General features: G+C 44.9%; 1 protein-coding gene across 2 annotated transcripts in view; it reads right to left on the minus strand.

Annotated features, from left to right (window-relative positions):
• Positions 1 to 554: 554 nt before the first annotated feature.
• Positions 555 to 26,630, minus strand: part of LOC144156109 (ribonuclease H2 subunit A) — a 52,990-nt gene continuing 26,914 nt past the window's right edge. Inside the window, exons 7-8 of one of the 2 annotated variants that reach the window (XM_077687929.1) lie at positions 16,264 to 16,387; positions 555 to 804 (exon numbers count right to left, since the gene is read on the minus strand). In XM_077687929.1, coding sequence (XP_077544055.1) covers positions 654 to 804; positions 16,264 to 16,387 — 275 coding nt within the window. In that variant the 3' untranslated portion in view covers positions 555 to 653. Of the gene's footprint in view, positions 805 to 12,129; positions 12,151 to 16,263; positions 16,388 to 26,630 lie in introns of those variants that run through there. The other variant, XM_077687930.1, reaches the window with a different exon arrangement.

Raw genomic sequence — 26,630 nt, forward strand, 5'->3', positions numbered from 1 at the left:
GGTTGACGCTGGGCGCTCCTCACAAGCCACATGCTCACGTGCGCTCAGCATTTTTTCTTGGTATTTTTATTCTGGTAATGCCGGACGGTGGAACTAAAAGCTTAAACAGCTCTGCTGTTAAAATGAACTGTGAGCTAAAGTTGCTTTTTGGCTTCTAAGATTTTTCACAGCTTTATGAATACAGCCCCACATTATTCCACCTCTTTTCTCTCTTCCGCCCCTTCCCGAGCTGTGGGTGAACTTGACAAGTGCTGGCCTAGACACCCAGCAACTACTGGTCTCCGGGGCAGAGATCGCAAAGTCGTCACTTGGGCTCCTGGACTGACGAAGCACACTTATTTCTCCGCGAGATAAAGTTCTCATTAACTACTACAGTCTTGGACTGTCTGCAGACTTGTCAAAACACAGTTGTACAATCCTCTTTCAAGTAGATTCCTACAGCACTTCTTGCCTTAGGGCAGCCCTTGAACCACCACCAGGCTATCCAAGGTTGTAAAATTGTAAAAGGCCACACGACAGCCCAGTCGTGGAAACAGGGTCAAGAAAACAGAGCCTCACGGTGGTACACCTTTAATACTTTCATTTCAACACAGGCCCCTGCAGCTATAAAACAAGAGGTACACATGGGAAATCCTTTATGGTGCAGTCACAGGCTAGAGCTCCTCCACTTGGCACATTGCCCGGTTGGTAAAAAAAGAACTTTCTTTGGCCGCCACTTTCTTGCCCCGGTTGGGATCTCGTTGGAAGAATGACTGTATCGAAGCCATGCCAGCCTGCTCAGCAGAACCTTCATCCTCTTCATCCCTGTTGTACAAAGGATGCTATCAGTGGCTCTTGGCCCATTACATTCAGCACCTACTATCGAACCCACCCCAATGAGCCCGGGGAGCGCTTTCCTTACAGACCACGCGGGAACTCTCCAACCTCATCCTTTAATATCCTCCCAATTTCCACTACCCACCAAAGGTACCGTGCAGGACTCCAAACTCTCCCCCACGCTTTTCAACACAGCCTTAATACCCATTGCCTGGGCTCTGCTCCAAACACCCACAGTACACAATGCTTTGTACACTGACATCACAGTATGGATATCACAAGACAGTGACGCTCACATCCAACACACACTCCAACTAGCAGCCACAACAATCACCGCGACAGCGGTGGCAGCAGGACTACCCTGCTCGCTCAACAAATCACAACTCCTCCTACTCCCACCCACCTACCGACCCAAAAAATGGACCCCCAACACCCAAGTCGCTTTGTCGGGCTCTGCCATGCCACTTGCAAACCAGATTGAAATACTAGGGCTCACCACCAACAGAATAGACTCAACACACACACCTTCCACCTACTCAAGACTGACGCAAACCAAATATCGGGACTCCTGCAAGGTTGGGAGGCTAATATTTGGCCCTCGCGTTCATGGCCCTCAGGAGTCAAAACGCCTCAAGATCACCCATGCACTTTTCACGCCACGCATCAGGTACTCATGAACCGAGGCCATATAACACACACTATATCGCCATACGCTACAGCTACCCCCTAGCACTGCTTCCAACGCTCTCCTCCACACGGGCACCTTAAACACACCATCCAAGCTTATAACAGCCCACCAACAGGCCCAACTGCCCTGCCTTCCCCTGACCCACACCAGCAGAACCGTACTATACTCCCTGAAAATTAACCCATCCATCCACCACACCCCACTCCTCCTCATCCCTCCAAAATATCAAGAGGCTCTGCATACCCTCCTTCTCCACTGCGACATGCACTGCACCTAACACACACACTATCACCTGGTGCAAGCACAACACCATGCCAAACACCCCCTCCCCCCCCCTCCCCTGCAGACACGGTATACATAGATGCTGCAGAACAGCAACCCCGCCATACCTGCGTCATAGCAGCAGTAAACCACACACCAACCCCCTCTACCTCAGTCACCATTCACGCTGTCCATCCCCACAAGGCAGAAGCAGCAGCAATCGCCCCGGTCACCACTCTCCACCTCAGCCCTACCCTCATATCAACGTATTCACAAACGACCATTAGAAATTTCTGCAGGGGAACCATTCTGCCCCTTGCCCACAAAATTCTCTGCTCCCATTGCCCTCCCGAGTGCCCCATCTTTCTTTTATGGACTCCTGGCCATATGGGCTTCAGCGGTGCGGAGAAGGCACACACCGGACCCCTCAACAGAGCCCCCTCTCCAGTTCCCAACCCTTCCTCGCTTTAAAATAGCCACAGCGTGAACAACAAGGACGCAGAAAAGCAATGGGACGAGCGCTTCGTTATTTTTTCATTTTTTCTGTGCCCTTTTTTCTGTTCGCACTGTAGCTATGTTAAAATGAACTGATTGATTGATTGACTGATTGTAGGGTTTAACGCGCCGAGGCAACGCAGGCGATGAGGCGCGCCGCAGTGGAGGGCTCCGGATTAATTTTGACCACCTGGGGATCTTTAACGTGCGCCGAAATCTCGTACACACGGGCGTTTTTGCTTTTCGCCTCCATCAGAAAAGCGGCCGCCGCGGCCGGGAATTGAACCCGCGACCTTGTGCTCAGCAGCGCAACGCCTTAGTCACTGAGCCACCGTGGCGGGTTATGTTAAAATGAACTACCAACTCACCCAATAGTACACCTTGTTAACCTACCTCACCTAGAACTACCACTCACCTTCCATGATATCACCCTACATCACAGGCTCCACCCCCTCAGCCCTTGTTATCCCCCGTAGAATCCACACTCTGGAGACAAATTCAAACCCACTCCCTCCCCACTCAAGCCATCCTTGCCGACATCTCACCATCCCTCTTTCCCACCCCGCAGCTACAGTGTACTAGAAGAGAGTAGGGGGGTCCCTTTTGCGATGAAAATTTTTGCTGAGGAACTCCTGTTGTAAGCAGCACCCTTGGCGGCCGCTGCTTACCAGTTGGTTTTAGAAGTTTTGTTTGTTAAATTAATCCTTATTTATTGCCCTAAATAATCTTTTTTTTTATTTCATGATACAAAGCTCTACAAAACCCCTCAAATAACTGTTTGGTTTGATTTTAAAAACTTACAGGTGGCGCTGGCTGCAACAGGAGTTCTCTGGGGAACGCTTGCGCTCCATGCAATTTTTTCATCGCAACAGGGACCTGCGCTCTCCATTGGTTTTTCCCCGCACGACACACCTTTACCTTCTAGTACACTGTACCGCTGCCCACACTTCGGGGATTACAAAGATACCCCACACAACAACCTGGCATTGCCGTGCCCTGCTTCCTCTGCCCCTAACCAACCCCCCCCCCCACCCACCCACTTGGCTGCTGGCTGTATGCCCTCGCATGTCCGGACGCCCAGTCCCATGTACCCTGGTCGACAGGGCTCGAGCCCACAGAGCTGCCCTTCCATGGCTGAACCATGCCTAGGCCTAGCCAGGAATAAAACATTTCTCTCTCTCTACAAGCAGGGCCATTACAGGAGTGCTCAACTGTATTATAACACAAACTACACAAGTAGTCACACAGTGGTGTTCAATTAGCAGGTATGTGTTTAGTAGTTGTATCCAGGCATCTGAAGCTTGAAAGTTGTAGTGCTGACAATTTGGGTACTGCCTTACACGCGACTTGACTGCAGTAGGCTTGGATTTCACGAGCCAGTTTACGGGAGTGCCAACCAGCAGGGCTATCAACGCCACATCATAAAGCAGGGCAGTGCGGCAATGCACAATCTGATAGCAGCACCGTATTTCAGGTTCTTTTATTCGCTTGCACCCCTCGGTTAAGGTGAAGTGTGCCTTGAGTGCATGCGCATTCTCTCACCCATTTTACCCCTCAACTCCATGATGCAGTGCTGATAGGGCCACCGTTCAACACTCCTGTGATGTCAGTTAAAGGCCAACTGTCAAATTTTTCTTTGCCCAAATTTGACCAAAATAAATAGTCTATGCTCTTAAAATCACCATGGCAAAATCCTGAGCTTCGTAAGCACAGAGCACACTAGGTATCGTCGTTCAAAGTAGCTCCATGCAGACGATGTTTGCACCTGGCGGAGGGTCGCTGAAACAAGTTCCGAGCGGCCTGTGGCAGTGGTAGGGGAACCTGTCCCGTGGTGCTCGCGCTTCTCCGGCAACTTGCACGGCGCTCGGCCGGGCGCAGGGATGCGTTCGCCCAAGGTTTCTCTGCTACACCACCACGCTGTACCGCCTTCGCCATCACATGTTTAGAACTAGCTGCATAGGTAGCAATACCCGCCTTTTTTTTTTCAGTGTAATAAAACAGATTAGAAGTCTACAAACTATTCACACGCTTGTGAACGTTCTGCAGTTAACAAAACCTTTTTTATTTGAAAATAGTATTTCTACCAAAAAAAAAAAAAAAAAGCCTGTCACGCACACTTGCCTTACATATGTGATTTCTATTGCATCTCTCACCGAAAAAAAAAAGGATATTTTATAAATTCGTGACCACTTGCATTTCCGCAGCCAATATTTGCCATATTTGGTTGGGCTGGCCCAACGCCACCTCGATCCCTTAGACCTTTCTAAAAGTTTGACGACCTAACTGGAATTGTACTCGCGGGCATAAACATTTGTGCGAATTTTGCCTCACTCATTAAGTGAACCAAAATCAGCCTTGCTCGCAGTAACAAATACATTCGCACAAATATCGGCCGTTGTCTTCACGAAGTGCGAAAGCCAACAAAACTGCTCCTCTCATAAGCAATAAACTTGATTTTTTTTTCAATTCCCAAATGAAGTACGTATTTACTTTTGTAGAGTGCTAGATTTAGTTTAATTGAAAGTATAATGTTTTCAACACATGTCTCTTGTGAAAGTGGAAAACAGCGGTAGATAGGTAACTTTTTTCGTGTTTTAGTGCACCATTTAGTTGTGGAAGCTGGCTTATAGTGCCAGACCACTTTTATAATTCAATTCTCGATGTGCAGCAAGGTGTATATTACTGGGCTCCTATTCTCGAAGCGGTTTGCTGTAATGTACAGTAAAAATACTGATTGATCTCTGCCCGTGTAATTCCCCTGTCACCTGGCAGATCTAATGACATTTACAGCAAATGTCATTCGCTCTAAATGTCATTAGTTCGACGCTACACGAGAATGCCGAATGACATTTCAGGCAAATGACATTTAGCGGCTAACTGAGGTCCCGGACCTCAGTTAGTGGCCAAATAAGTAGCCTCGACAGCAGTAGCGCGTCCATAGACAGCAAAATCCAGTAATAAACCAAAGAATACTGTTTCTAAAAACTGTCAGTAAATTTATATTTTCTTCTTTGTGTCGGTGTTCAAATAAAGAAAGACAAACAAGTACTAACGAAAAAGAAATGCTTGTACCCAGTGCGCGTGCTACCCTAACCCGGATTTTTTGCAGACTTGTCTCAGCTTGTGATCTCTATTTGATGTCACCTAAATCGGTGGTTTTCTTGTTTTTATTTTAAAACATAATCCTTTGTTACGTTTTTTTTTTTAAATATTACGTGTGAAAACATTCTAGATGCGCTTGAAATGTAATTTTGCGGTTTTGCGAGCTCGCTAATCGTCACCGCTATCACAATCAAATGACATTTGTTCCGCTGTGTAGACCCGCACGGCCGAGCCGAATCAACCAGAGGTCGGCGGACTCACTCACGAGTCCACTCACTCAGACTTATTTGGACTCAAACTGACACGTGAGTTTGAGTGAGCGTGAGGCTAGTGTGGCATGGCGAGTTTGAGCTTGAGTGAGTTTGAGCCCGACTGAGTTTGAGTACGCCTGAGACCGAGTGAGTTCTGAGTCCGTTTTGAGTACATTTTGAGTTTGAGTACATTTTGAGTTTTGAGTACATTTTGAGTTTGAGAACATTTTGATTTTAATTACATTTTGAGTTTAACTACATTTTGAGTTTTCAGTACATTTTGAGTTTGAGTACATTTCGAGTACTGAGTACATTTTGAGTTTTGAGTACACTTTGAGTTTGAGTCCATTTTGAGTTCTGAGTACATATGAGTAGCCTAGCAGGCAGATATGGTTGGTGGTTAGCTGCGGGTACGGCAGCCATCGCGGTGCGCATGATCGGTGGGTAGGAAGGAGGGGGGGGGGGTCTAGTTTAGCGGCTGGGCGTGTGAATAGTAATCGACTAGTGAGGTCATAAAAAAGGGTTATGGCACCTTTTCCTCTTGATGGATCCTCTAAGAAGGTGGGAGAGGGTGGTGGGAAGCACACGGCGGCGCTTTTTTGCTGGTTGTTCGCCTGCTTCGGTTAATGGTTTGATTTGCTAGGGTCAAAAAGGAAGAGGTGAGCACCGGGCGAAAGGGCGGCGGCTGTCCCCTCCGCTGTTTCAAATGAGTTGTCAACTGAATTGACTGGGCGACGCCCGTTTAGATAGAATAATGACCACATTATGAGATAGATAGTGTAAAAATTCAAAAAGATGTCGCTAAGGCGTGTAAGGTATTGAGTTAAAGGTCCCGATTAACGAAATCATGCAAGGCAAATTTAAAAAATGCTTCCTGTGTATACTCCTCAGAGAGTCATAAAAGTCATAGATTGGGTTAAAATTCAAAATGATGCCACGAGGGCGTGTGGGGAATCATTCAAGGTCTAGATGAGGGGAATCACATGGGACAAAAAAGCGTTATGGTTATATTATGACCTAGTCATGGCTAGTCATAGATTGGGTTAAAATTCAAATGCATAGTGCTAGGGCGTGTGGCGTATGAAATTAGAGGTCTCGGTAAGGGGAATCACGTTGGACAAATGCAAAAATGCTTCCTGATTATTATAATATGACATAGTCATAATTGGTGATAAATTGGGTTAAAATTCAAAATGATGCCACTAGGGCGTGCGGGGCATCAAATTGAAGGTTGCGATGAGGGAAATCACATGGGACAAAAATGCGGTATGGCTATATTATGAGATTGTCATGGTTAGTCATTGTTTGGATTAACATTCAGATTCATGCCACTAGGATGTGTTGGGTATCAAATTAATGATCTCGATGAGGGGAATCACGTAGGGCAAATACAAAAATGCTTCCTGGTTATAGTCATGAGATAGTCACGGCGAGTCTTATATTGGGATAAAATTCAAAGTGACCCCGCTCGGGCGTGTAGGGTATCAAATTTGCGATCTTGATGAGGGGAATCACAAGGGACAAATAAAAAAAGGCTTCGTGGTTCTAATCATGAGATAGTCATGGTGAGTCATAGATTGGGTTAAAATTTAAGGTGAGGCCGCAAAAGCAAATGTGGTATCAAATTCAAGGTTTCAATTAGGGGAATCACGTGGGGCATATAAATAATGCATCCCGCTTACAGTCATGAGGGACATGGTAAGTCAGATTTGATTAAAATTCCAAATGATCCTGCTAGGGGGTGTGGGGTATGAAATAAATGTCTCGTTGAGGGGAATCACATGGGACAAATATAAAAATGCTTTCTAGTTATAGTTATGAGATAGTCGTGGTGAGTCATAGATTAAAGGGACAGACAACCGATTTTTGTGCGTATATGTTCTCTAGCTCATATGAAAGCCAGCGTTTTATATAGCCCGGTAACCACAAGCAATTTTTAAACAAACTGGCGGAAATAATTTTAATTTGGCAGCAAACTTCCTGAAATCGGAAGGGTGGCGGTTCGTAGTGTCGAAACTTGACACTACAATATGTGTCCCTGTCACGTGACCTGCAAACCTAGCAGCTACTGTAACTGCTGAAACATTTATTTATGTATTGAAAACCTTTTAACACAAGTATTTGTACAAGCTTAAATAGTATACGTATTTCTAAACATTATTTTGAAAATTCTAAAGACACGCCGCCCGCCGCCGCTGAGTTGCTCTCAGTGTGGCTAACTGAGCCACCATGCCCAGAATCAACGGCAGCGTTCAGTAAACATACCCAGTGAAGGAGCTTTGATGATTCTGTCTGAGTCAGGGGCGTTTGTTCTGCCAAAATATTTGATTTCAGTCTCCAAATACGCCAACGGCAGCTTAAAAAAAGAAAAAAAAAAAAAAAAACGTCGCGCCCGGGAAGAATCGAACTTCCCGCTTCCACAACGTGAAGCCAGATTCTACCTACCGTATATCCCAACAGATGGCGCATTCGTGCAAAATAGACCCTTGCATTAAAAAAACACATAGAGGAACAGAAAAGCCTGCGATTCACACTTTTTTAGCTGGGAACAAGTTTTTAAATATCGTTTTTTAGTTCGTATAAAGACAAAAGTATGTTGCCGAGCTACTCTATGTCATGGTTGCCAGCATTAGTTTTGGGAGGGACACATACGGCTCGTACATGAAAAAATTCGATTTAAAAAGTTCTAGAGCGTTATCAGCAAAACCGTTTTTCGTCAAGGTGCTTTAAGTGATGCCCTTTCATTTGGGATAGAGAATATATACTCGACAAAAATCGGTTGTCTGTCCCTTTAAGTGAAAATTTAGAGTGACGCCAATAGGGCTTGTTGGATATCAAGTTAAAGGTCCCGATGAGGGAAATCGCGTGGAATAAATAAAGAAATGAGGCCTCCTTATCATCATGATAAAGTCATGGCTAGTCAATGATTGGGTTAAAATTCAAAGTGATGTCGATAGGGTGTGTAGTATCAAAATATTGTCTCGGTGAAGGAAGGTGGATCGGATGCAACCATCGGAAATCATGGCACTGAATAATGACCAGTTAAGGAAAAAAAGTCTTATTCAGTGCCCGATAGATATAATTTTACTCGTTAATTGTTGGCACGCCATCTTGAAAGCGTGGTTGGTTCGACACATTGCAGCACTCAACATCCGTCAACAAGCCTGCGTTCCCATGAAACAGCTTAGGAACTATTGGGCTGATATGCCTCCTACGTATATGCTAAGAAGTAAGTGGGTTGGCACAATCAGCGAATGCCTCCGATCTCACGCGCGACAGTGCAAATTTCCAAGCATGGCTTGCTGCTGTCGGTGCGCGAACGTGTTGACATTTAATACGCGCTTCCATACCTCATACTAAGTTGGTTGTTAAACAAGGCCATGAAATACTCCATTAACTGTGCAGGTCGTAGAGATACATGCTCATGAAAGTAAAATATTTGCCGCCTCATAACGCTATTTCCTGCTGCCAAACAGGGGCAACTTATTTGATACACCAAGATTTCACGGCCGTTTGCTTGCTTAGAAGAACTTTAGCGTTTCAGCAGCGGGTGGAACCGCGAACAACTATTTCCTGACACGACCGGGCGTTCTCCGCCACCGCGACGCTTTTATTTCGCTTTCGGCTCAACTTTTTCGCATACCCAAGCTGCAGCATAGGTGTCCGGATGATTTTTGTCGGCTTCCCGTCGATGAGATGAACAGAACATACCTCCAGAGAACAAAAACGTGCGATAGGGATTGAACATGAGGGTGAAGAAACAGTGCTTCCAGAAGCAGCGTTCGACCATACGTATTCTGGCAAATTTGCTTGGTTCGAAGTCTTTCCGATTCAGCACGGTGATCAATTCGCGGCGGCACTCAAGGGGGGAAATTTGCAGGAAATCTGTGCAGCGAATAGATTCCGCACAGGCAGACACTTCTTTCGTCATGGTGCAGTTCACACGTTTGTTGCATGAGCCCTTTGCCCTAACGCTGATTGTTGGTGCAGCCAACAGTGGCGTGATCACGCCCGGACGAGTAGCTCCTGCACATTGCCAAGTAAAGGCAATGATGGCAACCTGCCCCCAATTAAGAAAATAAACATCAATTGGGGATGAAAACTTGGGCGTCCTGCTTGCACGGTTAAACGTAGCCTCACAGGCAACCCCCGTCAGGACAAAGCGCTTGTGGGGTGGCCCACCGCCTTAGCGGGTTTGGGACAATTCTGGGCAAATCTGACAGCTCTCGGACGTTTTAAACGTTCTCTTTAAAAGCCTTCTTGAACTTGGCACTGCTGACGTACCGAATAAATGACACTTACCGATTTTCGATGCCACCTGGACGTCTGATATCCACGCGCGGCACGGAGCCACAGCGTGGGACTGCAACGTCATCTGCTTGCTCCGCAGTCCCCAAGAAATGCCCGCCAGGTGGTGCCTCAATGTTATAAAATGGCCGATGTGGCAAAATTCTGGTCTATACAAGTTACAGAAGCGAAGTACAGTGAGCAGTGGTTGGCTGCGGATGTTGTCCCATCCCGACATTAAAAAAAAGTTTCCCAATTTCCATTTCCATCTTGCCCCTGTGGCTGTTCACCAGCGTTGTTTTGGTGGCTACGCGGGCTTTTCTCCAGACATTGCGAGCCGCAGGGTGTCGACCAAGCCACATTTAAAAGATGGCCTGGTCAAATGCCGCAAGCAGGATTGATTCCTCTGAAACACCAGATGAGGGTTTTTGAATATTGTAAGGGCCTTGGGTACTTGGTGAAGTAGGACGCTTACTCTACGACACAGCCATCTCCGAACACTGGTCCAGGAACCAACGATGATGATGATCAGTCCAGAAGAAGATGAAGTGTTCCTCAAAGTGTTTGATGATGGGGATAATGTGGAAGAGAAATCGATGAATATTCACGCTTCGGAGCTTCGCGCTTACAATATTGCCGTCCTTCAAAACTGAAATTGCCAAAACTAAGTAGCATGTGTTCGCTTTAGCTACACGCGAATCCCGACACGGAAACCAATAATTGTACAGCCCCGATGAGCTTACGACACAACTCCGAATTTTTACTTATGAAGTGAGTGCACATAATGATCTTACGATGCGGTCATTGCCCGGTTTAAATTTTCTCCCTCAAACCCTTCCCTTTGACACCACAATTCCTTTTGTGCTACTGTTCTAGCATCTGCGATGAATTTGCGCAGTTTACTCCTAATTAGTACTGATCAGCGGGATGCCCTTTTTATCTGCCCCACATGCTTTCATTCATCGAAACCTTTAATTTGATACCCCACACACTCTGCCGGAACTTCTTTGAATTTTACCCTAATTTATGACTTACCATGACTATCGCATGAGGATAACGAGGAAGCATCTCTTACTTGTCCCAAGTGATTCCCCTCATCAAGACTTTCAATTTGATACCCCATACCTCGCAGCGGCATCACTTTGATTTTTAACCCAATCGATGACTCACCATGACTATGCCATGATTATGACCAGGAGAAATTTTTATTTGTCTCATGATTTCCCTCATTGAGACCTTCAATTTGACACCCCACACACCCTAGCGCACATCACTTTGAATGTTAACCATGTCTATGACTCACCATGACTGTGTCACGATTATAACCAGAAAGTTTTTTTTTTGTCCCACGCGAATCCCCTCATCGAGATCTTCCATTCGATACTCCACACACACTAGCGACATCCTAATGAATTTTAAACCACTGTATGATTCACTGTGACGATGTCATCATTACTACCTGGATGTAATTCTTATTTGCCCAACGTTATTTCCCTAATTGAAACATTTAATTTGAAACCCCATACGCCTACGGGTCATCATTATGAAGTCCAACCTTTATTATGACTCACGATAACTAAGCCATGATTATAACCACGAAGCATTTTCTGTTTGTCCTACATGATTTCCCTCTTCGAGACCTTCAATTTGATACCCCACATGCCCTAGCGGCACATCACTTTGAATTTTAACCCAATCTGCGACTATCCATGACTCCCGTGTTACACGGTTCGCCATTTTCAATATTTTTTCTTGTTATTTCTTCTCTTCTAGTTTTTCAAAATTTCGTTTGATCAATTATCTACATTTACGCTTTTATAATGATTACAGGTTGAACTTCCGTGATATCTGCATTCTTGTGGAAATGCAGGGCGTTACACGATCCTGGCCGGGGGAGGGGGCGGGGGGTACTCGGCAAAGAATGCTACGCATTAAAAAAGCAAAGGCATATCCATGAACGCCTCGTACTTCAGAGATTTGTGGGGACAGTTCGCTTTCACACAAGGCGTTTTTTCAGGAGGCAGAGCAAGAATGCACGGGACCGTAACCCTAAACAGCTTCGACGTAAATGAACTGAGCAGTGAGCGCACGTCCCCTCGCCCAATCTTGTTTGTTTTGCCCCAGGGCCCCAGCACACCATCGAGTCTGGACCACCTCTGTCATGAACAAGAGTTTGGTATCCAATATATACGTACAATTGCTTGCAAGCAGCGCTAATCATCATGGCCAGCAGGTATAGCTGTATTAAATCTGCAACGAAAATTGTTTCCAACCTCACAGGAGTTACGGTGTCATGTCGTACCGAATGCAAGAGTTTGTGCTCACGAATTGCACCCGTAATATTTTTACCACGCATGAATTTTAAAACTCTGAATGCTAATGAAATCAGAGTTCATCTGAGCCCGAGTAAATTCCTAGCACGAGAGAGTTGTGAGTCCATTTGAGTTCTGAATTCATTTTGAGTTTTCAGTCCATTTTGAGTTCTGAGTTCATTTTGAGTTTTGAGTCCATTTTGAGTTTTGAGTACATTTTGAGCTTGAGTACATTTTGAGTTTTGAGTACATATTGAGTTTTGAGCACATATTGAGTTTGAGTACATTTTGAGTTCTGAGTACATTTTGAGTTTGAGTACATTCTGAGTTTTGAGTCCGAGTGAGTTCTGAGTTTTGTGCTCACTGTGAGTTTGAGTTTGAGTGAGCGCAGTTGTGCTGCTCAGCATTGAGTCTAAGTTTGAGTGAGAGGGTAAGTCGAAAAAAAAAAATTGTGAGTTTGAGTGAGCCGCGCCAACTTTGCCGAGGTATGTTAACAGCTAATGTCATTCAGTTTGAATGACATAAGATTTGCCGTGTGACAGGGGTATAAGTTTATTCCCTTCAAAGAGAGCGATGTGATAGCCGAGGCACCGGCTAACCAAAGCTGCTTTCAATATCGTACGAGCAACTAGCTTTGTAAATCAGGGCCCGCATCATTACTCGCAATGCCAAGTATTGCTACAACGGCAGTTATTCTGATGGAAAAATAACTTCCGTACGGTCTACTTCATTTCGATTGATATCAACACGTCGGAATTGTGTCTAACTCCATTATGCTGGGCAAACGTAAGTAAGCGTTCTTCTGTGGAAATAACTGCGAAACGCAACGCTGCCACTCTGAACGGCCGCCGGTTCTAGCGTGGCCCCTTCCGTTCCATCATGTACATCACGTCCGGCTGCCGGCCGCCAGTTTCGGTTCCAAGAACGCCAATGTCGTGAGCCGTTTGCGTCACGGACATTCATGTTTGAAACACAGTATTTTGCATTTCGCACTCGCACTCTTTTTATGTGTACTATTAGGTGACATTATTTTTACGTTGTCGAAAATTTCAGTGCAATTGGCCTCATACTTGGAGAGATGTACTCACTAGACCGATTCTGCTGCATTCGGAAGACGAAAAATTCACAGCAGCAAAAGGCCAGCGTTCAAGGCCACTCAGGGTCTGCTTACTTAAGTGGAGAAACTGCCAAACCAAATACACTTGGCCTGAGCAGGTTTTTTAACACTAATTGCAAAGGCATGACCAAGCTGCTTGAGACTAGAACAATAGTGGTTGAAATCTGTACTGGAGTGCTACAGAGCCTATCTTTGTGGCAAAAAAGAAAATCAAATTCAAATACATACTGAGAATAACGCATATCCCGCGTGAAAAGCTCAACATATGTTAAAGGGACACAGCAGTGAGTTGAAACACTGTCTAATCACCTTACCAGATTCAAGTATGGGATATGTACGCCATGTTCTAAGTTTTCCGGCCGATTTACATGCATTTTCTAACGAAAAAAAAAAAGCAATTTGAATTGAAAAGTGTCATTTCCCTCGCACTGTCCCCCACACAGCTTTGCTGACATCGACGATGACACAATGGCAAACCCACAAGGCTAAATTTATTTGGCTTCTAGCATTATTAACCCGTACAACCAGTGCGTGAACAAACAAAAGCCAATGAAAACCAAGAAATTGGCGAAAAAAACTAAAATTTTTTCATGTTGCAGTAGCATAAAAACACACTGCAAACCAGTGTGACGTCTTAACGGGAGCGCGTGGTGTTTTTTCCACTGCCGATCATTACAGATATACTGGGACTCTACACTTCCACTGAACAGTTGACTAATGAATTACACGGAGTTAAACTGCACAATGCAGCCCCACATAAGGCTTCGAAAAAGCCATTTCAGAGTACTAAAGGCTGAATAACATTTCGTTCCGATTGATCAAGCTTTTAAAGGGACAGACAAACAATTTTTGTCGAGTATATTTTCTCTACCCCAAACGAAAGGGCATCGCTTAAAACAGCTTAACTAGAAACAGTTGTGCTGACAGCGCCCTAGAACTTTTGGAATCGGAATTTCTAGATCTACCAGCCATACGTGGCCCGCCAAAAGGAGTGCTGGCAACCCTGACGGTGAGCTGTGCAGCAACGTACTTTGAACTGCATGCGAGATGACAAGAGGTATGTAAAAACTTGTCCCCACCTAAAACAACAATAATGTGCAACCTTTCCTATTCCTTTATGTGGTTTTTGAATCACACGTTGAAACCGCCAGAGTTGTTTGGACACGTATGGTAGTGTCATATTTAGACACTATATGGCGCCACCTTTCAGACTTCAGAAATTTTCGTGCAAAATTAAAATGACTTCCACCTGTTTATTTAGAAATTCCTTGCGGTTACCCCAGTATATAAAATGCTGGCTTTCATATGAGCTAGAGGACATGCACTCCACAAAAATAGTTTGTCTGTAGTTTGTCTACTTAGGCTTTTGTTCAGCAGCAAACAATCCTTCATATGCTTAGAAATAAATAATGAAAGCTGGCATTACTCTCTGTAGTTTTCATTAAATTTTTGGGTGACACAAAACAGCCCACCACATATCATGAAAGCAGACTGCCAACAAAGCCATTCAAACAAGGGAGTTCAAACAAGGGAGATGCTGCTCAGGAGGAGTAGAAAACACCCTCGCAATTCTCCAGCGCACTGCGGCTAATGACCGGACAGGTTGCAAAGCGATTGTGCCAATAAGTTCATGCTTTTGCTGCTGGTTGTCGTGTATAAACAAACACTCTTTGATTCTCAGTCTCGGACAAACCGCAGACTCCCCAAGGTCTTTTGACGGCACTTATACCACAATGTAAAATAACCAGCAAATAAAAACGGAAACTGATCTTGCTACCAGTTGCAGTGAAAGAACCTGCTTAATACTAATATTCAAGAGCTGAAGTTCATGCCTTTTAAAAAAACATGGGCTTAGCAGAATCATTAAAATACATTTATTTTATATTTAACTGTACCTGAGTTACTGTTTCTTTCAGAAAAATGCTCTGACAAGCTCCACTTATAGTGTTTCGCCGTTCACCATCTGTGATATCACGAACCATAGTGCAGGAAAAACTGCAGGGTGGCAACTGGCTTTTCTTGCATTAATGAGCAACTGCTGACGCAGTGAGGGGTACGTTTGTATTCATGGCATTTTCATCTACTAATGCGGGCCAACTTGCCTTTGCACTTTAGTGTCCCTTAAATGAAATCCTTTGCATGCTTCTATTTTAGGAAGTTTTTTGAAGTGTCCCTGATGCATTTACGCCTTTTTCTATGCTTCCTTTCCTTTTTTTTTTTCTATCTTTACTTCTCATCCACCCCTTCAGAGCCCTTTGCCAGACGTTAGTCCAAGGCAACTGGTTGTTTTCCAGTTCCCGTCAATCCTTTTTTCTAAGCTTCTCCTACAAGTCTTCCTCATCTCACATCCTTTCAAATTACACTCGTCTGTATGGGTCAAGAAACGAAGTAAGGCTGGAGTCATTTTTAGTTTGTTTAAAGAAGAATTGCTGTTTCCCCACCTCCCGTGTTCAGAACCACTGTTAATGCTAAGCGATCATTCGTGCAAGCTATACCCATCAGGAAAACACTCTGGGTTTTATGCACCGAAGCTCTGGGTAGACCATGAGGTGCACTGTAGTGCACGGCCACAGGTTAATTACGACCCGGGGGGTTTCTTTAACATCGAACAAAATCTCGTGCACATGGGAATTTCTCCCATTGTGGAAGTACTAATGCAGGCACACAAGTACTACATGTTTTCCCAGATTAGAGAAAACACCACGTATAAAATGCTCAGAATGGGTAGTAACAATTAACCAATATGGTGGGGAATTCATTAGTTATTCTAAAAGAGCATTTAAAAACCACCTTTGCTTGACGCCATGCCGGCATTTCAAATTTTACATTAGTTATTAATGGCAGTGCAACTTGAACCTTGCATACGTGCTAGTATTGGCGGTACCCTGTAATGACATGAAAATATTTGCCATAGGACATCCATTGCTGACTTACCATGTAACGGGTACTGCATGGTCATCAAGCAGTTTGTCAGCAGTTGACCAGCTGAAGCGTACCAAACTGGGGAATCCAAATACGACGTCCATGTTTTCCAAAAGGAACTTCTTCGTCACGGGGTCTGAACAAAATAGTACACAGCCTCAGTACATGGGCCAACCACTTTGCACAATGCACTTCAAAGAAAAAGGAGGTGTGGAAATGTGGCCTATGCAGGAAAACATGACCAAAATATAGTGGTTCATATCTTACTTTTGCTGAAAACATGAGAAACAGCGCGAATTAACGGGATGCAGAGTAGAAGACACACACAGAGCTGGCTGTGTGAGGGATTGCGTGATGATAGCTCCTCGCGCAATCCCTTAATGCACCTTCCTACCTTTATATGCAGCCACCTCATGACGTGCAACTATAGCGAATATTGTACATTTGAGTGTGTTTGTGGCACAAGGGCATCTTGGGCCAACGAACATCAAGACTATGCTGCATGGTGATTTGGTGCCATGCTTGAGGCAAAAATCTGCATGAAATGAGTGCGGTGAGCTTAAATGTCCCAATTATACAGTTTTATAGGGCCCTTGGTTTAATACGCAGCAAGGATGGCCATAATAATACAGAGAATGGCAATTGGAAACATGCGCAAGTTCCAGGAACCCCAAAGCATGCTCCTTGCTCTCACAAGGGCAGTGAGGGTCTCAGCACGTATGAGGGAATCCTCATACTGCCCTTGTTGCTGAGCTGGTCTGAAATTGCCCATGGTAAGAGATTAGTTTTAAAGGACCAGTTTTGTCAAGGTACGATAAAGGGTGTTTAGTTATCAAATAGGTTCATTAAATAAAAACAGTAAAGTATGTAGAGCCTTTCTGTAAGCGCAAATTCCAGCACAATGTCGCTGTACCCCTTTGTCAGAAGCTGTACACTCAACCAAGATATAGAAGACTGAAAGCAGTCCTCTACATGTTGCCAATTGGTGGTTGTGTTTCATTTGATATGAATTTATAGCGTGTGTGAATTCTCAGTCCACATATAGACCTGCTCTGTTTGTCAGTGAAGTATACATACATATCTCTGGTTGTTCCTTCTCGTGTTCCTTCATCCCCTTCTTGCTGCTGGTGTTTCAGGAGTCTTTTCATGCCAGTGGTTTTATGTCCTGATAAAGGGCCTTCTGGACTTCTACGCCACCACAGTGGAGTGCGGCCCCAGCAGTATCCTGGACCGCAATTCTGTTGCCTAGGGTAGCGCTAAGTCCAGGAACCCAGCAAGCTATTACTGCAAGATTTTTAGTGTAGGCCAGCACTATCACTTTGATAAGATTATTGAAATCAGTGCTACTAGGTTTCCCTGAATAAAGAGCTCAGACAAATTGATGTTTGTGTTCTGATTTGTTGTGTATTGTGCTGCAATTAAAATTTTGTATGCTTTGGGTATAAAAATATTTGTATGTCTGTTCACTGTTTTTGTGCTGTGAAAATCCAGGCAATATGTAGCACATGACACAACAGAAATACACTCGGAGACATCGGTGGAAAAAGCTGTGTGCGAATCTTGGAAGAGTTGAAACTTAGGCTGGTTGGTACATAACTTTGAAAGAAAGCGTCAGCGCAAAGTGCAAGGGTTTATCTACTTTTCTTCCCGTCCCATTTGAAGTGCTGTCACTTTCTTTCAAAGTGTGTGTGAATACTTGGAATCAGGGATGGTGTTTCAGTGTCAGAACACCCCCCGAAATTTATGCATGCAGAAAAATGACATATTGTTTGGGCGTCCACCGCAGTTTCACTTTCTTTTTATTTTCCCAGTGGTGTGCAATACCCCTCGAAATATATTTCCGGCTGCGCCACTTCTTGGAATACTTGTGCAGTAATTAGAAGATGGTACGAGATATTTCCCTTGGCGCATCATTCCTTTTGTCGATCTCTCTGGGTCACATTCCAAGGACAAACAAGATCAGAACAAGCTGCTTTGCAGTCTCTCACCAACATATACACCAGAAAAAACACTGTACAGGTGATTTGTGGCTGAAGTCATCTTCAAAGCATACATTAGGCCATACACACGCCCCGACATTGTACGACGCACTGATCCCACTCAACGCATATGCTTTGGATGGGGCTTGTCCAGAAAGCACCTGATGCAAGACCAAACTCTATGTGTAGCACTAAGTCTAACATTTTTATGCAGTTTTTTAGCTTTTTTATATATGACACTGCTGTAGTCCAACCTCAACCTCACTGAACTGTTAAGAAGAACCAAAAGGCACATTTTATCTGCACTTTAAGGACGGTGAGACTTCTAGTATGTTCACTGTTTTCATGCATTTCATTAGGTTGTTTTATGTGTGGGGTAAAGATCCATTTTTCATCCAGAAGGACACCCAAGAACTTTTTTCCTTTCCACTGGTATGTCTACTCAATTAGGTTGGACACTATGTTCTGGTTGGAAGCCATGTTGTCCAGGAAATAAATGCAGGTGGTCTTTTCAGGATTAAATTTAAACTAATTCCCATCTGCACACTTTGACAGTTTGTTTTCACGTAATTAGATCTCCCATTCACAAATGTAGAGAAAACAGGATTTAAAACTAATGTGGACATTGTCCACATAAAGAAAGAAATTGCTTTTGGCAATGCCTTTCATGTGTGTTCATCTTGGCAATAAAAAGTGCACTCAATAGTCTGCTCTGGTGACGCTGTTTTCTTGTGCATGTAATCTGAATAGCACTGCCCCGATTCTGACTCGAAACCTCCGGTCTGACAAGTAGCTTTTTAAGTGTGTTTATCATGCTTCCAGATACATCGCAAGATTTGAAGTTGCACAGAATGCCATATTGCGAAGTGGTGGCATACACATTTTCCAAGCTGAAAAATATAAATACACAGTGTTGCATACGGACAAAAGCATTTCTCAAGTATGATTCCAGGGTACCACAGCCCTACACACTATTTTCAGGTTCTAGAAGATGGGGGGGTGTATGTGTCGAAGGTGGAAGGGTACGGGCAGATCAGGCCGCTGACCCTGCCTGCCTATGACGAAACAATAGCCACTGATAAATGTTTTTCTGTCACAAGTGACTCGCCAATAAAAGTTACACGATTCTGATGCCTGCTCCCACCACAATGATCATTTATTTTTAAGCGCTTCTGAAAAAAAAATGAAAAAATTGGAAGGTGAGGTGGAGTACACGCACTGCATCCTGAATTCTGTTTTAATCATCAGTCAATTTCCGGTTGTTGTTTTTTTTATCTTCTCTCCTTATGGCTTGATATTCTCTTTTTATTTTTGGGTCCCCCCCCCCCCTCCTGAAATGAAGTCCTGCTTATGCCACTGCAAGTCTTATATCTTGCTTGGGCAACTGATAAGAGCAAATGGCCGATAATGTGTAGGGGAGGCGGTATCTTTTACTTGTTGTAGTACTGGCACAATAACTGCCTCATTTTACGCCCTCAGTGAATTTCCAGCACGCCATATTCTGTTCAACAAGTGGTGTCTGAGGTGGGTGTTGTATCATTGTGTACGTAATTTGGTCTGCTCCTGGCACTGAAGCCTTACGTGAGCTCAGGACAACTATCAGCTACTGAAGGGAAAAATTACAGTTGTAGGAGTCATTCGAACACTTGCTGTCATATATAGGTTTCTGTTTGGCAGACTTTTCCTACATGAATTTGTTTGTGTTGTGGTCAGGTTGGAGAATTTTCTTTGTTTCAGCAAGTTACTACTATCAAACCTTGCCATAACGAAATCCCACGACTACGAAATTCAAGCGGCAATGAAATATTTTTGGATCGTTGGCGAATGTCCATATCAAGCCCATGCATTTCATATTTCTCGGCAATGAAATGTTTGTGGATAGTGATCCCACATTAATAAAATTCGCTGCAAGTCCGGAAGGTCCGGACGGCATGTTATCTATATATTTGAGGCTAAGAGTGTCCAAAAAGTGCTCAAATTCATTTTTCGCGGACTCAAATTGCGTATACTTTTGCCACAGTGCACTTGCATGGCCGCTGCCATATTTGTTCACAAAAAAGAGCGTGCAGCAGCAGCCGTGGAGGCAGGCTCGCAGCGACACCACCAGGGTGCGACAAAATTTTGGTCAGGGTGGTGACTTACCGCACGACTTGGGCTAGGCTAGCTGGCTACAGCTGAGCAGCACAGATGCGTTTGTTTCGTGTGCGGCCAACACCGCCTGTATAACATTGCCTATCACGTAAGCTGATGAAGGTGAAATAGCCACTTTCCTGTAGCTCTCTCCGGCCCATCTCTGCTCACTAGCCTTTCTGCATACTGCTGGCCTGAGTACTGTCTGCCAGGCAGCACCAATTCTTGAAAACCATAAGCAACAATTTACAGTGTTCATCAAGCCTTCGCAAGGCAGTGGTCCTATGCCTCCATGTTTAGGACTCCTAAAACGCCTAGTTTCTCCACTGATCCATGGTGTGGCGTGTGCCGGAAGACATATCTAGGCGTCCCTACAGCTCCCATTGGAAAGCAGCTGACGCGACAGGGAATGTTACACAGGCGGCGTTGGTGTGGCGATCGGCACGTCTGTTCTTGATAAGGTGCCTTCGCCAGCCCAAAAGCGGAAGTTTTTATCGGTACAAGATAAGGCAGCCATCATTTCCCAAGTCTTGGCCCAAGTGGAGAAAAGGAGGATAGCAACGACGAGTTTGGGACTGCACGCAGCTAGCTCTCTGTTATGTTGAAAAGCAAGGCTGCCAACCTTTAATGGCGCACGTGCGCAAAATAAAAGTGATGGCTACGGCCTTTCCAGACTTCGACAAAGTAGTGCCTACTTGGTTTTGTGAACAGCATTGGAACAACAAGGTGCCAGGCAAAGTTCGTCAACAGAAGTCGGACTTCGTTTACATGCTCGGGCATGCTTGATGCCAAGGACCACGGAGAAAAATGCGCAGAGAAGGCAAACCCATAGGATGTTTTCGATGTGCTTGACACAATTCGGTCGTCCTTAGGCACGCACACCAATGACTAGCAGTGAACCGCTTCTTGTAGTGCGAGAGCTGAGTTAAGTCGCTGCAAGGTACGGCTCGCGAAGTAATATAACTGACTTTTGGAAATAAATTTTCGGTTTGCAGCCAATTATTTTCCTGTCGTTTATGTTTCATTTTCACGGCAATAAAATTCTCGCAAAAGCGAATTTTTCGGCTGTCCTCGCCGGTTTTGTTATTGCGGGGTTCTACTGAACACTGTTTTTTTTTCTTACATTGCATGAGGTCGACAAAGTCATCTAACAAGGGCTTTCTGACACTGCATTCTTTCTCTACTACACTTGCATTTGGCATTGCTTGACATTTAGTAAAATGGATGCCCTCGTGGCAGACACGGCCAATACCTCTTGTGCAACGTGACCAAAACCACCATTACTTTGTTGCATGCTACCTCAGTCACTGGCAATGCGAAAACTGATTGTTTATGCTATGGTAAAGCGCGTTTACATGAATGCGACAGTAGCGCATCACATTGGTTCGTCGAATCGGGCAAATGCGACACGTTTGCGTTTACATGCATGCGCATTGGACACTAGTGCAGCCGTGTGTCATATCTGGGAGTTGTGAGGTTGCATTTCCGGCGCTACCACTTTTCGGGAGCCGGCAAGTTGCTTGTGTTTATTTCGGCGTCTATCGCAGCTGAAGCGAAACCTGCAGCTCGTTCCCCAATCCACCCGATCAACTACGACGATCGCTGAGCTAAATTTGTACATTCTGCGCGTCGTTCGCAAGAAATGGACATAGCAGGAAATAGTGAAGCGTGTATTGCCCACGGTCAGTGCACACGCCAGCCACGCCTGCCCACATGGCCGACGAAGCGGCTAAAACCGGCGCAGACCACGGTAGCAACAGCTTGTCGCCACTCTTCCGAATCAATCTGATCGCGAAAAAGAAGTTCCACATGCGAGAAAGTAGACGCTACTGTGGTGAAAAATTGTGTTAAGGATTTTCATCCCCAGTTGCACAGACAGTGGTGATCAAATATCCGCTACGATGCTAAGCCTAAAGTCCCCAACACCCAAGCCAACCAGAGAAATGCGATGCGACTGCCGCTACAGGCGTTCGGGAAGTCGCATTTGCGTTCTCCATCTACCCTGGTTTAGCGCATCGGAGGTGACGCGTCCCCCAAGCGAATTGACCTGCTTACATGCGATGCAATCCAGTATGGTAATGTGACAAATCAAATGCGATACGCTACTGTCGCATGCATGTAAACGCGCTTGTAGAGACAACTCATGGCACAGCTAGAGCGGCAGCTGGACTGTGCCAAGGGGTTGCCACGGGACTCTCAATGGGAATGCGCAAACAAAACGGCACCTATTTTTTCCCTTTCTATGGCCAGTTTCCAGGGGAGAAGGGAGCACGTGGAAAATTCATCTTTATTATTTTTGTGACCTTGAAACGACGCAATAAACCAATGCACGAAACCAATAACGAAACAGAACTCCCTCATTAGAACAGGATACAGCCACCCTGGTGCAGTTTTCGACAAAAACCTCCCAAATGTAGCCACAGCCGAACGCACAGCCCTCAGTCCCCAGCAGCTGTAGAACACCTGTACGCAGCGGCAGTAAGGTCAGCTATACAGCAGAGGGTGCAAGAAAGTCGTGCTCTGGACAGGCTGCCACTGGAACCTGAAGCTGGTAGCATTTAGCACTCAGACTCTGTTGAGCAACAGTAGCTTGGCTGAACTACTACAGAAGCTTTCAGGCATTCAATGGGATATCGCAGGATTAAGCGAGGTTAGAAGGACAGGTGACAGCTTTAATGTGTTAAATAGTGGGCATATTTTATGCTACCGAAAGCGTGAGGAAAAGGAGGAGTTCGGGGTAGAGTTTCTGATACAAAAAGAGACCGCAGGGAATGTGGAAGAGTTCTATAGCTTTAGCGAAAGGGCCACAGTGATGGTGATCAAGGTAAACAAGACGTATGGGTTAAAGGTAGTACCAGCCTATGCACCAACCTGTAGCTATGATGATGAAGTTGTGGATAGTTTCTACCAGAAAGTGGAATTGGCAATGAATAAGCTAAAAATGAAGTACACAATAGTACACAAAGCAGGAAAGGATCAAGTAGGCAAACATACAAACAGAAACTTCAGAACAGGTAGTTGGAATAGCTGAGGAGATACACTAGCTCTACTTGCAGACCTGAAGGCAATGAATAGGTTTTTCTGTAAACAAACAAATATGAAATGAGAATGGGAAAAGCCCCAATGGGGAAACTAAAAACAAAATTGCCTTTGTTCTCAGAGCCAATTTGGCTCTGAGATTTTGAGATTTGGCAGGATTTTGAGGTGCTAGGCAAGATCAAAAGCACTGACCACATGTTAGTAAGGAACGGAATAAGCCTAGATCTGAAAAGGAAAAAGATGAAACTAGCTACAAGAAGGCAACCAAACATGCAGGCAGTAAGAGACAAAGCACAGGTGTTTAGAAAAATTCCTAAGGACATGCAAGCCTATTCTACATGGTCCGATTTTCCCTGCGAATTCGCAGGTGAGGCACCGGGCAAAACGACATTTTTTTCGTTGCTGCAGCAAAGGGCCTAAAGCTTGATACGCTAAAGTATCCCCTGCGAACACCGCTCGTGCGGCGTAGAGAGGCCGGACCTGCGGCCAATGGGAACAGAGCTAGGTGAATGTCACGGCATCACCATTTGCACGCGTGGCAACCAGGTGGCATTGCTTATATAAGCACGGCATAAGCGCGGGAGCACCAAAACAAATGCACGTGTGTTCACAACACGATGTCACGCAAAGTTTTCAATGAATGCTTAATGAGTGTCCGCGGAAGTGGCGGACATCACAGCAGGGAAGAAGTACAGAAGATCCCAAGAAGAACCATCCGAGCTACACCAAAGCACGCACAACAAGCAAACCCAGGGTTGCTTGCTGTGTTTGTCTTCTCTGCGATGTGTGCATATATTGATTGATAAATAATTGGCGACTGTTATATGAAAACACAAATAAACTCATATTTACTGCAAAACAGTCTGAAATAACTTTCTCAAAAAGTACAATAAAACAATATTTACAATCACAAGAAGCTTTAACTGTGGCAGACTTAATTCAGTCTGCAGACAATGTTCCTCTGAAATGCGAAAATCGCCACGCCGCAGGCCATGTAGGCATTTCCAGGCATTGTGAACTTCACAAGTGCAAATGCTCGTTACACCGATATCGCAGTCGAAAAATGCACCATGTAGAACGTGCTTTAGATCTGCCTACGTGGCCTGAAGGCTTATAGATGATTCACCGCGAGCAGTTAGGCCCGCCTCAGCCAGATGGCGCCAGCACCGCACTCGCCCCTACTGGCCTTTTCCATATTCCGTTTCGCCGTGGACTCCCACTGCCCACTCAAAGTGTGTCGCTAGCAAAATGGGTTTATTTTAGGCACGAAGAAAAGTCATAGTTTAATATTGTGGACGCAGTCGCAGCTCATGTTAGTCATTGCGAAATCGAACGTGACGTTTACGGCATAGTTTCATACAATAACAACTAGAGAAAAATCTGGCGCTGCGATCGTGCGCCTCAATGGGCGTGATGGGTAGTTCTGTATTCGGATTGGCGTTCGATGGCTTGTGGAAGTTACTATGGATTGCAGGCAGTTTCGTTTTCGTTTTGGATTTACATGAACGCATTTGCCTACGCGGGGTGTTGGAAGAAGCTACCTATCAAAAATACGTTTCTCCTTGAACTGCATGTCGCGCACGCACTGACGTCGCCCTGACTGGAATGTTTTATAACCAGAGTTGCGAATTGGGTGGGTTATCAATTCATTGCCGGCACAGTGAGCACGAAAACACAAATGACGGCGCTCTGTGCGGCGAAGTTGTCTGCGAATTAGGGGTTGCGGCACTGCTCATTTGGCAGAGCAATGTATTGTCGAAGCTGACGATGGTTGCGAATCGCTTGGAACAGCCACACCTTCCGCGCGAACGCCGGCTCTTATGGCGTAGACCAGCAGTACCGGCGGCTGATAGGAACGCAGCTTGATGTATGTCACGAATTCAGGCAAGAATAACTTCTCCAAAGGTAATCGGTTTCTTTTTTTTTTTTTTATGAGCACAAAACTTCTCTCTTCCTATTACAAACCACCAGCGCCGAAACCTTTACAGGTAGTTTTTAAAGAAGTCCGCGTCCTGCTGTTGTTGGCGGCAAATGGCAAACCTGCTCCACAAACCTCCTCGACTCCGCGTCTGCTTTTTATTTAAACGCGCCATTACATTTCGTACAAAACCGGTTTTTCGCCACTAACTTTCTTGTTCGCCATGTAATTTGTAGACGGAGAACCGGGCAATAAGAGTTTTTTTGTCAAAAAACACAATTTGCGCAGCAAGAGGCCCGTTTCGATCCTACGCAATCCGGTTCCAGAACTACCCATCATTCCCAATGAAGCGTAAGCGCCGCTGCCATGTTCGCGTTGACACTAGCGTCAGTTTCCCCTTTAGTTATTATTGTATGAAACTCTATGGTTTGCGGTAGCACTCCAATGTATACGGAAGCGTGTGAGGTCTTAGGCACAGTACCACTAAGCGTGATTCAGTCATTTTCTCCCAATAGTTCAGGTTCCCTCCTTAGGCCCCATGTGTCATGCTTATTATGACTGGTAGACCATGCAACGTGTAGAAAAGCAGAGAAAACAAAACATTATCGATTACAACTGTGGCTCGGAACATATGCTCAGTTGGCGCCCTCAGCGATCGCCGCGTACTTTGCGAAGGGCACTCTCGAGGACACCAGTAACTGAAATCTTGAGCGATCCATTTTGCTGTGCAAGTCGTTAAAGTAGATCATTCTAGCGGTTCATTTTCAGCATAGTTCGATGCAGAGCCACAACTGAGGCTGCACAAAATCGAAGATCGCCACTTTAACTCTGTCTAATTAAATCCTATGCACGGTTCCAATCAGCAGCATACATGGTTATCGCAGTCAAGTCATTAGGTCACAAATGAATAAAACTTGCTGCAGAAAATCTGGCAAAAATTAATGCACATATGCATAAGTCAAAATAAACACTAAGGACATATCCAAAAATTGTCATGTCGCAGATGCTACCAAAACAATTATGTAATGCATATTACAAAAATACAAAGAGATGCTCACATCCACAGCCTTATGAGCCAGCTCAGGAAATATTTGCATGTGCCAACAAAGTTTGATCCACTGATTTCAGCATTTATAAACTTCATTGTATGCGCTAAGTATTACTTCGCAATTTCCTCGCGAGCACACCAAACGTTAATAGCCACGCATGTGCAATTCTTCCATCTATTGTATGCGCCATATGGCAGTTTGAACATGTGTTTCCATAGCCGCAAGTTAGCACATGCATAGCGAAAATCATCATCACCACCCTGC

The sequence above is a fragment of the Haemaphysalis longicornis genome, unplaced genomic scaffold (assembly GCF_048455015.1).
Source record: "Haemaphysalis longicornis isolate Haplotype H1 unplaced genomic scaffold, Haemaphysalis longicornis Haplotype H1 scaffold_1, whole genome shotgun sequence".
Taxonomy (NCBI): domain Eukaryota; kingdom Metazoa; phylum Arthropoda; class Arachnida; order Ixodida; family Ixodidae; genus Haemaphysalis; species Haemaphysalis longicornis.